This window comes from Eschrichtius robustus, chromosome 20 (assembly GCF_028021215.1).
Source record: "Eschrichtius robustus isolate mEscRob2 chromosome 20, mEscRob2.pri, whole genome shotgun sequence".
NCBI classification, from domain to species: Eukaryota; Metazoa; Chordata; class Mammalia; order Artiodactyla; family Eschrichtiidae; genus Eschrichtius; species Eschrichtius robustus.
In genome coordinates, this window is record NC_090843.1 from 17,432,456 (window position 1) to 17,450,190 (window position 17,735).

At 37.0% G+C, this 17,735-nt stretch overlaps 1 protein-coding gene across 2 annotated transcripts in view; it reads left to right on the forward strand.

Annotated features, from left to right (window-relative positions):
- The window catches only part of LOC137754314 (leucine-rich repeat-containing protein 37A3-like), a 44,700-nt gene that overhangs the window by 14,958 nt on the left and 12,007 nt on the right, over positions 1-17,735 (forward strand). For both annotated transcript variants that reach the window (XM_068529857.1, XM_068529856.1), the window contains 4 exons: positions 1,595-1,666; positions 2,298-2,378; positions 8,379-8,450; positions 8,998-9,072. In XM_068529857.1, coding sequence (XP_068385958.1) covers positions 1,595-1,666; positions 2,298-2,378; positions 8,379-8,450; positions 8,998-9,072 — 300 coding nt within the window. The remainder of the gene's footprint in view (positions 1-1,594; positions 1,667-2,297; positions 2,379-8,378; positions 8,451-8,997; positions 9,073-17,735) is intronic.

Here is a 17,735-nt window from a genome sequence, read left to right on the forward strand (position 1 = left end):
TACTCTCATTCTTTAAAAAAAAAAAAAAAAGCCAATCAATAAAAAAGCGAAAAAAGAATATGCTAATCAGCACTATGCCTAGTGTTGTAAACACGAAGATGGGTAAGACAGGACTCCCTTTTAGCAACTCATGATCTCACAGGGAAAATAAACATATAAGCTCAAACCATAATGACAAAGTGCTGTGGAGGCACCATGAAGTAATAAAACTACATTTCTTTTCAAACAGTCATTTCCTCCTTCTATCCACTCCCCAGCTATTTGTTGATTTTATAAATATTTGAGTTTGCTTTATGTCCGCACGTTGGCTTTAAACATGATAGACGATGCACATAAGCAGGATCTAGTCCATACTTTGAAGGAGTTTATGCTCAGAGGACATGGGTTGCAAAAATAGCTATATTTAAAGAAAGAAGTGAATATGGGCAATGAGAGCTATAAGTTGGTATTGGAGCACAAAAGAGGGAAAAAAGTCTTCAAATTGGATCCGGGAAGATGTTACTAGAGCAATGCTGTTTAAACGGGACCTCGAAGGGCCATTGGGTATCAATGACAGACAACTTGGGAAGAATAAGCTTGCAAAAGGAAAGTGGGAGAAAGGCAAAACACAGGAAAAATACTCTGAGTACCTGTAGAGTACAAGTGGGAAGAGTAGGAGATTAGAGCCAGATCATCTAGGGCTTTGGAGGCCAAGCCAAGGATAACATGTCAAGCTACCATGTTACCACAGCAGTGCTTTAGGACAAGCTTTAGCCTGCAACAGAACCAACCACTTGGAGGGCTTGTGAAAACACAGGCTCCACCCCCATAGTTACTGATTCAAGAGGTCCAGAGTAGGGCTGAGTATTTGTATCTTCAATAAGTTCACAAGTGATGCTGGTATTTGAGAACCACTTCCGGAGAGTTAATCTGGTGATCGCGTGGAGGATGGCTTAGAAAGGGAGAGGGTAGAGATGGAAACACCAGTCAGAAGACAGTTAGACCCATCCAGGTGAAATGAGAGACTAAGCTGGAATCAATGGAAATAAGATAGTCAGCTGTAGTCAAGAGTAGGTATTTTCGAATAAAAGTCAATATGATAGAAAGCGTAATACTGAATTAAAGTTACATATTAATGAGAGAAGTAACTTCCTTTCAAGTTGTGTGAAAGGGTATCTTTTATTTCTTCTGGTAATGAATTGACCTAGAAAAACAGAACTATACTGGGAGGTGTGTAAATATAAGAATATTCCTTTTAATATTGGAAATTATAATGATATATAGAGATAAAAACTTTGAGCTCATAATCCAGAATTTGATGAGACCACGAAAGGTGGAATCTAATCAATGTTTCTGCTCTCGGGAAAGATTACCTCCAAAATCTATCAAGATCCATAGTTGTATATTTAATTTATGAAGATCCTGAAGGTGAGACTCTTAAGAGAGGTGAAGGCAGGGTTAGGGGCTCTGGAAGGTTCAAGTAATAATTCCTAAGGTTTGGAGTTTAGACCAAAGCTTCTTATTTATTATTATCATTCTAAAGTCTACTAGTTATTCCTACTAATTAGATATCTAATAGCTAATTGAGGTAATATTTTCCTTTTACTTGTCCTAGAGATTTATCCTGCAATAAAATACAGTCTATCGAAAGACGTACATTTGAACCACTACCTTTTTTGCAGTTTATGTAAGTTACAAGTATAACTTCATTATATTTGGAATTTTTGTAAAGCTTAATTTTTTATAAAATTAATTTGTTACTCATTTTGAAATATGATTAAAATTACTACTAAAATTTTGTAGCAAATCCTTTTTGTCTCTAGCAAAGATTAGTGTGAGAATTATTACACAGATCAGAGTGAATCATTATAGAGCAGTGGCTCTCAACCAGGGTGATTTTGCACGCAGGTGACATTTGGTAGTGTCTGGAGACATTTTTGCTCGTCAGAACTGTATATGCTACTGGCATCTAGTGGACAGAGGCCAGAGATGCTACTCAACATCCAACAGTGTACAGGAGAGCCTCCCACAGCAAAGAATTATCCAGCCCAAAATGTCAATAGTGCTGCCTTTCTAGAGAAATAAAGATCACTTAACACAAGTATTTAATGAGCATTTACTATTTTGTATCTAATGCACCACATATATAATCATGAAAGTATAAATCAGAATGTCTTCCACAGTGAGATTTCTTTAGTGTATGGAGGGAGTAGTGTTGTTATGTTTCGTCATATATAAATTAGAATTATTGCCAAAGGATAAATGTTCTGAAAGAATATATATTTTTCTTCTTCTTTTGCTTGTGTCTTTTTTTGTAGAAATCTTAGTTGCAATTTACTCACAGAACTGAGCTTTGGAACGTTTCAGGCCTGGCATGGAATGCAGTTTTTACACAAGTTGTAAGTGAAATCGAAGATGAATACGTGTAAAAAACTGTGTGTAAAAGCATCATGCAGTTATTGGTTAGCTGGGTGTAAGCCCAGTATGAATTCTGGAAAGTATGTCTTGAGAGCCATTTTTTTTTTTTTTTTTTCAAATGAGGAAACTAAGGCACAAAGAGGCCAAGAGACTTGTTTAACTCATATATATGAAACGCTCTGCTTTCCATAGTACTGATCTTTGGCACGGGCAATAAAAGGCACCAAGCAAAAACACTCAAATTAGCATTGTCATGGAATCCCACTGATGTCTCTCCAATATGCGAATGGGCCATGAAGGTCCACATTTGAATTTCACTTTGATTCCCGCTCATGTGCAAACTTCCTAACTGCTTAAAATGTATGCAACACAGAGCTGCAAAGAGCTAAGTTTAGCACCGAATTCGTCAGCGAGCAAAAGGTGTGGGTGCTTCCCCAACCATTATTAGCTCTTTTAAATGGTAAAGCAGAAAGAATTCCTGAACGCCCACCACAGGGCTCTCCCCAGCCACCCAGAACATTATTTTTCAAACAGCATATATCTCTGAAGTGAATTATCTGTGGCCAATAGGAAGCTTTGAGGTGTGGAAAAAGACGTTGTTTGTGTTCAGCTGTAGAGTGAGAAATACAAAGAAAATACATTGCTGTAGCCTAATTCAATATACTTTCTTTGCTGACTACTCTTCAGTAAGGAGTGTGGGTTTTACACCCTTTCAACTCAAAAATTCTGTGATTTCTCATGGCACAAGGAAATGAGAGTGGGTACGTTCAATGGCCCGAAGGCGATTTTAGACTCAAGGTAAAGAGCTCTTCTACACCTGGCTTTGGAAAAGACTCTCTTACCTGTCTTGTGGTTCAGAAATCCAGTTTCACACAGTTCATTTTGGGTTAATGAAGGTGCTGAGGCTGTGTCTGGAGCTGGATTAGCAATTCCTGCAGATGCCTATCTTTAGCGGCCTCCTTCCTTTTCCTGGTTAGTGTGCTGATGCCTACCTTGGGGAGAGAGCACCGAGGGTCAGTTTTTCCTTTGCCAGCACACCGGAGAGCAGGCTCATGAGGTCCCTTCACCAGGAGGTTTTAGTAGCGTCAATACAACGTCTTAAACTCACCTCGTTTCCTAAACATCCTATAACACCAAGAGTTCCTTATAAGAATCAGAGTTTCACTATAGTTATGTAGGCAACACAGGAAAATACCTTGTGGAAATAAATAAATAAATAAGTAAATCACAGTTTAAAAATTAATGAACTCATTCAAAAACATTCACTGAGTGCCATGCCCACTGTGTGTCAGCACTGTACTAAGTGCTGGGGATACAAAGACGCATAGGGCAGGGACTTTGTCCCCAAGAAGCTTTCATCCTGGAAGGAGAAAGATGGATGTTGATGGGAAAACATATATGAGAGCCATTCTAGCATCTGTGCAGCAGGGTAACAAGGTGAGGAGGGGGGTGATGAAGTAGACAATGGGTGGTCGGTTAGAAAAGATTTGTAATGGAAGAGGCACCAACTTGTTCCTTTTGAATTTGTGTTCCTCTTAAATGACAGAAAAAGGTAGTGAAAGAATCAAAACTCTCTGGTGTTGGAAATAAATTAGTACTGTACTCCTAAAACTCATTCACGGTTACTTTCAAAAGATTGTCACAGTATACTAAGTCTTTGTTTTGGGCTAAGTCTTTCTAATAGACAAAGCTAATTTGCTTCAGGAAACATTTGCCATGGTGAGATACAGACTTTATTGCATCTCTTTCCAAAGGCAAGCCACCAAGGGAAGATGCCGCCCTCGAGTTAAGTCATTTTACTACCTATGATGACATATTACTGGGGTGTTTATAAGTTGCCTGCATTAAATAAGTTTGGCAAAGGGCCCCAGCTGAGGTGGATTTATCATGAATTCAATGAAGCTTAGGCTTCAGGGCTCCTCACTTGCATAGGTCCCTTCCAAGGTCTTGAGAGGGGTCCTAGCGATTTTTGTATTCATAGCTGTGCATGTTTTTATTAGACAGGATTTCCCAAAGTAGATGAGGTTCAGGCCCCACAAAACCTTGATTCATCACCGGGTTTCAGGTAATTATAAGTCAGTAGGTTTCTTGAATGAAGCCTCTACGTTATTGACAAACATCAGGTGAAGTAGTTAGCAGTGTGGTAGTCTATTTGAAATCCGAAATCGACCTCAGAGATGAGCTAAGAGCTTATTAATTAATAAAGTACCACTTTTTGAATGGTGGTAGTAATCGTATCTCTTTCAGATAAAATCAGGAATGAAATATATTATGGAAAACCAGCAGTGGTTGATAATCCTAAATGTTAAGTCTACTTTTTTTTCTGACTTTAAAGTGTTTCTCCTTCATTCATCTATGCAGGTCCAGACTGATGGCTTATTTTTAAAAATTCTTTTAGTCACTTCACTGGTCCTAACAATACAAGCTCCATGATTTTAGAAACTGAAGGACTCTACAATGTAGAAAGGCTATATAACTTAACCAGACAGAGGACATTCACATGCTGGCTTGTCTGTGGTACATCAATATTGTACCAAGAACATAAGCACTAAGAGAGAATAAGAGGAAAATCAAAGCCTTATCCCTATTGAATTATTTACCCCATTGTTGAGAATATCAATGAGGTAGGTGTGGCCACACTATGAAGGCAAATTGAGCTGCGGTCACAGAGCCGCTCTAATGCTCCCCCAGTCAACTAGCATTGGTTTCCTTTCGATAGCTATGTACACACAAAAGCTTACACACTTCAGGGTGTTGTCGTCACTTTTTGCTGTGTACTAGAATCCTGGCAGCTTCTCAGATTTAGAAAGGCATAAACGCTAAAAACAAAACTAACTTGGGTCTGTCCTTTGGGGTGATTTAGGGTGGCTGTTTTATTTGTAAGAGTTCAAAATTTTGAGATTGTCACACCTAGCAACTACTATACTTTTCTTCTCCCAACTGCATCTTATTCTTCCCACCTGTAGTATTTTCTCCCATTCTATATGTTTTTTCACTTTCTTGATAGTGTCCTTTGAAGCACAAACTTTTTCATTTTTATAAAATCCAATTCATCTATTTTTCCTTTGGTTGTTTGTGCTTCTGGTATCATATCTAAGAAACTGTTGTCTAATGCAAGGTCATAAAGATTTACTCCTGTGTTTTCTTCTAAGAGTTTCACAGCCTTAGCTCTTAACGTTTGGATATTTGATCCATTTGGAGTTAATTTTCATACATGGTGTGAAGTGTAGGAGTCCAGCTTCATTATTTTGTGTGTGGATGTACAGTTGTCCCAGCATCATTTGGAAAGACTGTTCTTTCCACATTGAATTGTTTTGGCACCCTTGTTGAAAATCAATAGACCATAAATATGAGGGTTTATTTCTATACTATCAATTCTGTTCCATTGATTTACATGTCTGTTCTTATTCCAGTAGCACACTGTGATTGCAGTCGCTTTGAACTGAGTTTTGAAACCAGGATGTGTGAGTCCTCCCACTTTGTTCTTTACCAACATTGTTTTGGTTATTCTGTTTCCTTGAATTGCCATATGAATTTTAGAATTAGCTTGGCAATTTCTGGAAAGAAGTCAGCTGGGATTTTGATAGGAATTGCTATGGAACCATAGGTCGATTTGGGAAGTAGTGAAATTTTAATAAGATTATCTTCCAGTCCATGAATCCAGCATGTCTTTCTATTTATTTAGATCTTCTTCAATTTCTTTCAACAGTTTTGTACTTTTCAGTGTGAATCTTGCACTTACTTGGTTAAATTTTTCCCTAAGTATTTTATTTGTTTTGATGCTGTTACACATGGAATTGTTTTCGTGATTTCATTTTTGGATTACTCATTGCTGGTGTGTAGAAATAATATTGATCTTATATCCTACAACCTTGCTGAACTCATTTATTAATGCTAACAGTTATTTTCCTAGATTCCCAGGAATATGTCTTGTGGTCTTCCAGTTTCCCAGGAATACACTGGAACATTTCAAAGTCTCTGTGGACATCTCATTCCTCAGCTTTTCTTTTTAAGCTTTTCGGTTGGGCTGTTTTTTGCCCCGAACTGTTATCCATTGCCTCATGCAACCGCCATGTTAAAATATTTGCTTGAAAATGTTTTCCAAAAATGCCACCTGAGGAGAGGCTTTTCTCACTAGACAGCTCTCAGTCAGGTCAAAGGCAAGCCTTTCAAGTGAGGTCTTCCAGGGGACCACCAGACATGTAAAACAATGACAGTTCTTTGGGAATGAGGCTTTGAAGGACCTCCCAGTCCATGCTGCTCCTCCTGGTACCAGGGATGTGGGCTGTTTTTCAAGGCTACCACTGGCATGGAGAGCAAAGGTCAAGGACAAGTTCAAGCAACACAGATCTCATTGTTCTTACAGAAATTAATTTGTTTTCCTTGAATAAATTGCTCCCCAATTTGCTGCAAGCCTGTTGGTTAAATTTCCAGAGTTCCGAAAAAGTTGATTCTGACCCTTTTTGCCAGTTTTGTTGCTGTTGTTGTTGTTGTTATTGTTATTGTTGCTTCTATGGAGGGATGAATTTTCAGATGTCCTTCCTCCATCATTTTTACTGATTTTCCTGCAATATCTTTTAAAATCTCTAAAGTCTCAATGACCATAGGCTAATTAAATATTTATCATGGGAGATGATTAAGGAAAAAATAAATAGAAAGAGAAATAAATAAATAAATAAAAAGAGAAAATATAATTCTCATAGAGGCTTTCCCAGATGTGTAGATGAAGTTTGAAAAGGTATTTCTATATTTAGTGCTCTCAAAATTAAGGTTAAAGTAACAGATGTTTTAAACCCCCCCCCCGCCCCCCACTTTTTTTTTCATTCAGGTTAAACACAGGCTTTAGAGTCAGAACTGAGTTCAAATTCCAGCTCTGCTTCTTACTAGCTTGATGACTTAGGACAAGTTATATAACTTCTCTGTGCCTCAGTTTCCTCATTTGTACAATGGGGTAATATATCTATCACATAAGGTTACTGTGAGGATTAAATGTTAAATGCTGATCACAGATGCCTGGCAACCCAAAAGATATTAGTTTTGATAATTATTTTACAATATTCGCAAAAATACGTTACTAATTCTTGAGTAGAGTTAACCTAAAGTCAGATATTCTTTTCTTTCTTCCTGTTTCTTTTGGGTTTTTTTTTCCCCCCTTATTTGTTTTAAGGAACTAAGGAAAAAGAAAGAAAGAACTAAGAAGAAAATCTATTCCAGCATTTTGGAATAAAATTTTGTTCCCCAAAATTAATTTGTTTATTTTATTGATATATAAACAAAATGTTATTTATTTATTCAGCAAACATTTATTAAATACCTAGTAAATATTAGGCACTATGTCAGGCACAGGAATAATGATGACAATAAAGTGTGGTCCCTGCTCTCAAGTTGCTGGCAATCTAGGAGACTGACAAGTAAACAGGTGATTACATACACAGTAACAAAGGCTATGATACAGGAATACGCATGGGACTATGTGATGGGAGTATGGCTTTCACCAGTTCCTCTTGGATTTATCTCTTCTTCTTTGGCTCCAGAACCAAGGAATTAGCCCTATTTTTGTCTTTCACTGGGTAGCTTAAATCATGAAATGTTAAAAAATTTGTAGAGATGAAAGAAAAACACCTTGAATTATGGAGGACACTAGAAATAGTACTTTTTTACAGAGCAAGGGCTTCCTACCAGCATAGTCACTTCTAGGGTTTTTAACCTGAAAAGTTCTTTGGCATATTTTGTCTTTACTGGCCACTTTTTTTTTCTATTTTTTTGTTTGTTTGTTTGTTTCTCTTCTCCACTTTATCATCTAGAGACCTGGGTAGTTCCCAATGAAAGAGTGTTTTACAGATGCTAAGGGTGATTTATGGGTAAAGACAGAAAATGATTTTTTTTTTAAACCTTCACGTTCCGTACCAAAAAAAATGAATATAAGCTTTCATGGAAGTAATCGAAAATGCAGATAATTTAAATTCCATTCCATTTTTCAGAATTCTCAATCATAATCCTTTGACAACAGTTGAAGATTCTTATCTTTTTAAATTGCCAGCATTAAAATATTTGTAAGTATTGCAACAGTTTCATGGCTCATGAGATAATTTCTGCTCTTTTTTTACTTTCGTCAAAGATTGAGTACTTTGGCTAAAAAGTCATAATTTAGATTTTAACTGGGTTATTGAAAATAAAAGTTATTGGCAAAGAAAACGATTAAGAAAGAATACACATGGGTAAGACAGCCAGCAGAGAATGAGAACAGTGTTGAAGAACACATATAGATATGGAACATGTAGATGCATGTAGGAATATTATTTATCCCAGAAAGCAAAAAGGAATAAGGGGTACATTATTTTTTTTTAAAGAGAGTGATCAAAAGAGGTAGATGCAATTGAAAATGAGAACTTAGGATAATAAAAAATGATTGTACCGTTCAGCACCAAGGCCATTAATTTGATGATGCAAATTTAAATTTCTTCAATAAGAGCTCTTTGGAATTATCATGTATGGCAAGTAAGAAGCCAGAACTGAAGTAATCACATGTTAAGTATCTTTTTAAGTTTAGAATTTTTGTCTTTGGGTTTTATATCATGCATGTTTGGGCTTCTCCTTCAGAGACATGGGAACAACACAAGTGTCACTTACAACAATTGAAAGCCTCCTCATGATGACCCTTGAATTGGAAAAACTGTAAGTTGATTTTTCTTACATTTGTTTTCACTCAATTGTTTTTTTAGGTTTGTTGTATTATTTTCTTAAGTCAGGTTTATTTATGTATAATTTTCACTTATCAAAATTCACTATTTTTAAATATACAGTGTGATGTGTTTTGACAAACGTATAGTTCTGTAGCCACCACCACATTTGAGGTAAAGAAAACTTCTGCACTCCCAAAAGACCCCTCATGTCCCTTTGTAGTCAATCCATCCTCCTCCCGCTACCAGCCCCTGGCAACCACCAATCTGATTTTTGTCCGTATAATGTTGCCTTTTCCAGAATATCTTATAAATGAAATCATGTGGTATGTAGCCTTTTGTTTTTGGCTTCTTTCACTTAGCCAGTCTCTTTGGAGATTCATCTGTTTTGTTGCACCTGTCAGTAGTTCATTCCTTTTTATTGCTGAGTAGTATTCTAGTTGTGTGGATACACAGTTTGTTTACGCATTCATCATTTGATGAACATTTGAGTTGTTTCTAGTTTTTTGGCTATTATGAACAAAGCCTCTGAAAACACTCACATGTGTGTGTGAACATATGTTTTGTGCGAGCGTATGTTTTCATTTCTTTGGGGTGAAATACCTAAGGGTGGGATTGCTTCATCATATGCTAAGTGCATATTTAACTTTTTAAGAAACTGCTAAACTGTTTTCTAAAGTGCCTGTGCCATTTTGCTTTCCCACTAGCAGTCTATGAGAGTTGCAGTTGCTCCACATCTTCAACTGATCCTTATATTTGTTTTCTAAAAACGTTTAACCTTTCTAGTAGGTGTGTAGTTGCATCTCGTGGTTTTTGCCACATTTTGCATTTCTGTAATAGCTGATGATGTTGAGTGTCTATTCATGTGCAAATATCTTTTTAAATGAAGTGTCTGTTCAAATCCGTTTTTTAATTGGATATTTATATTGAGTTTTAAGAGTGCTTTATACGAAAAGCAATGGAAAAAGTCCTTTCTCCTAGATATGTGTTTAGTAAATATCTTCTCCCAGATTGTGACTTATCTTCATTGTATTAAAGTGTCTCTGAAGACTAGATGTTTTAAATTTTTGATGAACTCTAATTTAGCAATTTGTTTTCATGTTTATTTAATTTATTTGGTTGTGCTGGGTCTTAGTTGCGGCAGATGGGCTCCTTAGTTGCGGCTCATGGGCTTCTTAGTTGTGGCATGCGAACTCTTAGTTGCGGCATGCATGCGGGATCTAGTTCCCTGACCAGGGATCGAACCCAGGCCCCCTGCATTGGGAACTCGGAGTCTTAACCACCAGGGAAGTCCCTTAGCAGTTTTTCTTTGTTCACAAACCCAAAGCAGATGCTTTGTGCTTTTTTGTGTCTTATCTAAGAAATCTTTGTGTGAGACCCCATTGTCTGACCCAAAATCACAAAGATTTTCTCCTATGTTTTCTTCCAGAAGTTGTATAGTTACATTTAGGTCTATGATTCATTTTGAGTTAACTTTCATATATGTTGTGAGGGAAGGGTCAAGTTTCATTTTCTTGCAGTTTAAAAAACTATTTCTGTAGGACCGTATTGTGACAGTTTATTACACAACTAACTGCACCTTAAATTGTGCCATCCCCCCTCCAATATGGCAAGCTAATAGAAACTTTCTGTTATGCCAAGGCTAGCTGAGGGGATTGCATGAGATAAGTAGGCGGAAAGGGCCCTGCGTTTAGCAGTCTGTTCCAACCGTCTTTGTCAGGTCAGCTGACAAATGACTGTCTTCACCACGCCGTCACATCTGTTGGTCCCTGCTCTAGCCTCATCTTCCTCAGCCTTCCACAGCATCTGCCGCAATTGCGATCCCTCTCTTGTCAGCTAGATGCCCTCCTCTCTGGATATTAAAAATCATTTCCCTATGTAACTACAATACTGTTAACACACAGTATTGAAGAAATTAAATTCCTACACAATAATATTACCTAATAAAGGGTTGCTATTCAAATTTCCCCAATTGTCTCTCTCATATAATATCATTTCTTTTAACAGCTTTTTGAGGTATAATTGACATACAGTAATCTGTGTTCACACACACACATACATACACACCATGAAGACATCATCAAAATCAAAATGTCCATCACCTCAGAAAGTTTCTTAATGTCTCTTTGTAATTCTTCCTTCCCATCGTTCCTTGCCCTTCCCAATCGCCAAGCAACCATTGATCTGCTTTCTGTTTGCATTTTCTAGAATTTTATGTAAATGGAATCATACAGTGTATACTTTTTTCTAACTGGCCTCTAACTCAGCATGATTATTTTAATCTTCATCCATATTGTTGTATATATCAGTAATTCATTTCTCTTTATTGCTGAATAGTATTCCATTATATGGATGTACCACAATTGATCTATTCACCATTGATGGGCATTTGAGTTGTTTCAGTCTTTGTCTACTACAGATAAAGTTGCTATGAATATTTGTGTACAAGTCTTTGTATGGATGTATGCTTCCATTTCCCTTGGGTAAATACCTGCAAGTAGAATGGCTGGATCATTGGTAAGTGTATGTCTACGTTTTTAAAAAATACCTATTTTCCATAGTGGTTTGATCATTTTACATCTCTACCAGCAGCGTTTGAGAGTTGCATTTTCTTCACGTTGCGGCCAACACTTGCTATGCTCAGTATTTTTAATTTTAGAGAGTTTAATAGGTGTGTAGTTGTATCTCACTGTAGCATCCCTAATGATTAATCATGTGAAACATCTTTTCATATGCTTATTTTGCATCTGTATCTCTGAATCTTTTATCTATACTTTTCTGGAATTTTGAGAGTTCTTTATATATTCTGGAAATTAGTCCTTTATCCAATATGTAAGTTGCTAAGTATTTTCTCCCATTCTGTGACTCATCTTTTCATTCTCTCAGGAGTGTCTTTTGCAGGGCAGAAATTCTTAATTTTGATGGTGTCTGATTTATCTATTTTTTTCTTTTATGGATTATGCTTTTGGTGTTGTATCTAAGAAATCTTGCCGAACTCAAGGTCATAAAATTTTTCACCTGTTTTGTTCTAGAAGTTTTATAGTTTTATGTTTTTTTAGTTCTATGTTTTACATTTAGATCTCTAAACCAATTTGAGTTCATTTCTGTACATGGTTTGGATGGAAGTTCTTTTTTTTTTTTTTTTTTGCACCTGGATATTCAATTGTTCCAGCATCACTTGTTGAAAAGACTATCGTTTCTCCACTTAAATGCCTTTGAACCTGAAAGTCAGTTATCCACATCTCTCTACTTCTGAACTTTCTATTCTGTTCCCTTGATCTTTCTGTCTATCTTTACACTACTATCACAATGTCTTGAAAGTGTAGCTTCATAAGCCTTGAAATCAGTTACTGTTAGTTCTTCAACTTTGTTCTTTTTCAAAGTTGTTTTAGTTATTCTAAATTTTATTTCCATATGAATTTTAGAATTAGCTTGTCAATTTCTATAGAAAAGCCTACTGGGATTTTGATCTATAAATCAATTTGGGGAGAATTGATGTCTTAGCAATCTTGAATCTTCTGATCCATGAATACATTATATCTCTCCAGTTATTTAGGTCTTCCTTAATTTCCCCCCAGCAATATTTTACAGTTTTCCGTGTGCAAGTCTTTTACATCTTTTGTCAGATTTATTCTAAGTATTTTATATGTTTGATTCTGTTATAAGTAGTATTTTAAAACTTTGATCTCTGCTTGTTTGTTGAGATAAATTAATCTTTTTGTATGTTGATCTTGTACCCTGCAAACTTGACAAACTCATTTGTTAGTTCCAGCAGCATTTTTGTAGATTCTATCAGGTTTTCTACATAATCATGTTATCTGCAAATAAAGATAGTTTTACTTCTTCCTTTCCATTCTGAATATCTCTTTTCTTTTTGTTGCCCTATTGCACTGGCTAGAACCTTCAGTGCAATGTGAAACAGAAGTAATGAGAGCAGACATCCTTGCCTTTGTCCTGATCCTGGAGAGAAAGTACTTTGTCCTCCACCATTAAATATGATGTTAGGTTTTTTGTCGAAGTCAATTATCAAGTTGAGGAAGTCTCCTTCCATTCCTAGTCTACTGAGGGCTGTTTTTTTCTTTAATCAGGAATGGATGTTAGATTTTTTCATTCTTTTCCTGCATCTATTGCAATGATTATGCGATTTTTCTCTTCTTTTCTTTTCTTAATTTGTTTATTTATTTTTGGCTGCATTGGGTCTTCATTGCTGCACGCAGCCTGTCTCTAGCTGTGGCGAGCAGGGACTACTCTTCGTTGCAGTATGCAGGCTTCTCCTTGTGGTGGCTTCTCTTGTTGCAGAGCACGGGCTGTAGGTGCACGGGCTTCACTAATTGTGGCACATGGGCTCAGTAGTTGTGGCTCACGGGCTCTAGAGCGTAGGCTCAGTAGTTGTGGTGCACGGGCTTAGTTGCTCCATGACATGTGGGATCTTCCCCGACCAGGGCTCAAACCCATGTCCCCTGCACTGGCAGGTAGATTCTTAACCCCTGCCCCACCAGAGATGTCCTGATTTTTCTTTTTTAGTGTACTAAGTTGGGTAAATTGATTTTCAAATATTAAACCAACCTTTCCTTCTTGAGATAAACCCCACTTGGTCATGATGTATCATCTTTTTATATATTATTGGATTTGATATGCTAAAATTTTGTTAAGAGTTTTTGCCTCTGTGTTCATGAGAGATTTTGGTCTATAGTTTTCTTGTAATGTCATTGTGTAATCTTGATACGGTGAAAGTTGGCCTTATAAATAGGTTGGGAGGTATTCCCTTCTCTTCAACTTTCTGGTAGAGTTTGTGTAGAATTGGCATTATTTTATTCCTTAAGTGTTTGGTAGAATTTCTCAGTTAAGCCACCTGGACTTGAAGCTCTCTTTGTTGGAAGGTTTTAAAGTGCACATCCAATTTCTTTAATATCTTTATTCTTGAATAAACTTTAGTAGCGCATGTCTTTCAAGGAATTTGTCCATTTCATCTTGAATTTATTGGTATAAAGCATTCTATAATATTCTCTTATTATCCTTTTAATATCTATAGTATTTTTCTGTTTTGCATTTTATTTATTTCTACTTTGATCTTTATTGTGTTCTTTCTTCTCTTACTCTGTGATTAATTTGCTCTCGTTTTTCCAGTTTAAGGTGGAAGTTGAGGAAGCTGAGTACAGCGTTAGCAATATCCCATATGTTGACATATTATGTTTTCAGTTTCAGTGAGTTCAAAATAGTTTCTGATTTCCCTTTTGATTTCTTCTGTGACCACAAAGTTACTGAGAAGTGTGTTGTTTAGTTTCCAAATATTTGGAGATTTTTCGGATTTGTTAATTTCTAATTTAATTCCATTGTGGTCAGAGACATATATCGAATGACTAAAATCCTTTAAAAAATTTTTTTAAGTTTTTTTTTTTAATTTATTTTTTTGCTGCGTTGGGTCTTTGTTGCTTCGCGTGGGCTTTCTCTAGTTGTGGCGAGCAGGTGCTACTCTTTGTTGCGCTGCACCGGCTTCTCATTGGATGGCTTCTCTCGTTGCAGAGCACAGGCGCTAGGTGCGTGGGCTTCAGTAGTTGTGGCACACAGGCTCTAGAGTGCAGGCTCAGTAGCTGTGGCGTACGGGCTTAGTTGCTCCGCGGCATGTGGGATCTTCCCGGACCAGGGATCGAACCTGTGTCCCCTGCATTGGCAGGCAGATTCTTAACCGCTGAACCACCAGGGAAGTCCCAATTCCAGTATTCTTAATCTTTTGTGTAGATCCATATTCCAATCTGGTGTCATTTTGCTTCTGCTTAGAAATACTTCTTTTAACATTTCTTATAGTGAAAGTCTGCTAGTAATGAATTCTTTCAGCTTTTGTATGTCTGAGATAGTCTTTATTTTGCTTTTGTTTTGACAGATCTGGGTATAGAATTCTAGCTTGATAGAATTCAATTCACTACTTTAAAGATGTTATTCCACTGAGTTCTCGTTTACATTGTTTCCAACAAGAATTCTGCTGTCATTGTTATCTTTGTTCCTCTGTATGTAGTGTATAGTTTTTTCCTCTGGCTGCTTTTAAATTTTTCTCTTTATTGCTGGTGTTGAGCAATTTGACTATTTTTTGTGCCTTGGTGTAGTTTTGTCCATGTTTCTTATGCTTAAAGTTCATTGATCTTCTTGACTTTGTGAGTTTATAGTGTTTACCATTTTGGGAAAATTTTGGCTATTATTTCTTCAAATTTTTATTTTTCTCCTCTCCTTCATGGACTCTAGGTACACATGTATTAGGCCACTTGAAGTTGTTGCAGGACTCACTGATGCGCTATTCATTTTCGTTGTTGTTTTGTTTTGGTACTCTTTTTGTTTCATTTTGGATCGTTTCTATTACTATGCCTTAATGTTCACTGACCCTTTCTTCTGCAGTGTCTAATCTGCCATTAACCTCGTTCAATGTCTTTTTCATTTAGACATTGTTTTTAATCTCTAGAAGCTCAATTTGGGTCTGTTTTACATTTTCCATGCCTGTACTTAACATTTTCAGGGTTTAGTCTGGGTTTTTTAACATATGAAATACAGTTATAATAACTTTTCTTCGTGTATAATAACTTTTTAAATGTTCTTTTCTGCCAATTCTAACATCTGTATAGATGATGGGTTAGTTTTGATTGATTGCCTTTTCTCCTCAGTATGGGTCACATTTTCCTACTTCTTTGCATGCTTGGCAATTTTTCATATGATCCCAGATATTGTGAGTTTTAGTTTATTGTGTGCTATATATATTTATATTCCTGTAAAATGCTTGGGCTTTGTTTTGGGTGAAATTAAGTTACTCAGAACAATTTTATTCTTTTAGGTCTAGCTTTTAAGGTTCGTTGGGTAGGAGTCCAAGTAGCCTTTAGTCTGGAGCTCGTTATTTGCAACTACTGAGACAAGTCCTTTCTGAGTATCATGAGGTTTTCCAGTCTGACTTGTAGGAACAGGTACTATTCCTACAACCCTGTGTGATATCCAGTTATTCTTATTATTAATCCTTTCATGTGGTTCTTTTCCTGGCATCAAGGAATTCCTCACACAAATGTACTGACCAATACTTTGTTGAATTCTCAAGAGATCCCTCTGCATATCTCCAGAGTTCTTTGTCTGTGCACTTCTTTTCTCTCTGATACTCTGCTTTGTGACCTCTAGTTACCTTGGTTTTTCCAGACTCTTAGCTCCATTTCCTCAGTCAGGGAGTCCACCAGTCTCTGCCTGGACTTCTCTTCCCTGTACCATGGCCTGAAAACTCTCTCAGAGAAGTAAGTTCGGGCAATTATAGGGATCACTTCATTTATTTCCCATCTCCTGGGGATCAATGAACTTTATTGTGTGAGGTCCAGTTTCTTGAAAACTGTTGTTTCATATGTTCTGTCTGATATTTTCATTGTTTCAGGTGGGAGGTTAAATTGGACCTTGTTACTTCATCTTGGCCAGAAGCCAATAACATTCTTTAAGTCTGTTTTGTTTTGATACAGGGTCCAATTAAAGATTAGGCATTGCATGTCGTGTCTTTGTTTCCTTTAATCTAGAATATTTCCCTCCTTTTTTTTTTGGTCTTTTATGACATTGGCATTTTTGAAGAGTCTGAGCCAGTTGTCTTGTAAGTTGCCCCACAATCTGGATTTGTCTGTTTCCTCATTAGATTCAAAGTAAACATTTTGGGAAAGAATACTATATAGGCGATGTATTCTTCATACTTCAGCACTTCAGGTGGCCCAGTGCTAAGTTTGATCACTTGACTAAGGTGGTATCTTCCATATCTCTCCATTGTAAAGTTATTTTTCCCCTTGGTAATTGATAAATAATATGTGGGGGTGATAGTTTTGGATCAGTGAAGATCCTACTTTCAAACAACTCTTCACCCAACTGTGCATCAGTGATAATCCTTGTCTGAATCGATTATTACATTGATAGTTGCAAAATGACACTTTCCTAATTCTGTCATTCCTTTTGCATTTATTAGCTGACATTATTCTATAAAGAAGAGCTCCCCCACTTTTCATTTTGAGTATCATTATGAACTCATGTGCTTTTTTTAAAATTAACTATGTTATACCTTATTATAATGATAATGTTATTCTTTGGAATGTTCCTTTTGTCCAGATTTGGCCAATGCGATCTCTGTTATTGTTTAACCACATGATGCTTTTTTTTTTTTTTTATAAGTTTATTTATTTATTTAGGCTGTGTTGGGTCTTTGTTTCTGTGCAAGGGCTTACTCTAATTGCGGCAAGCGGGGGCCACTCTTCATCGCGGTGCGCGGGCCTCTCACTGTCGCGGCCTCTACCGTAGTGGAGCACAGGCTCCAGACGCGCAGTCTCAGTAGTTGTGGCTCACGGGCCCAGTTGCTCCGCGGCATGTGGGATGTTCCCAGACCAGGGCTCGAACCCGTGTCGCCTGCGTTAGCAGGCAGATTCTCAACCACTGCGCCACCAGGGAAGCCCACATGATGCTTTTTTATTACTAGAATAATTTGTAATATATTAGTACTCACAAATAGGAACTGAGAAAGGGACTCCAGAAGGTGCGGTCTTATTCAGACTCTTCTTAGAAGTCTGCCTTCTTCCTGTGTACTCTCAACCCAAAGTGAGGCTTTCGGGTGGGAAGGAGATACTTCTGAATTAAACTACAGATCAGTGTCACCCAATTCTAATCCCT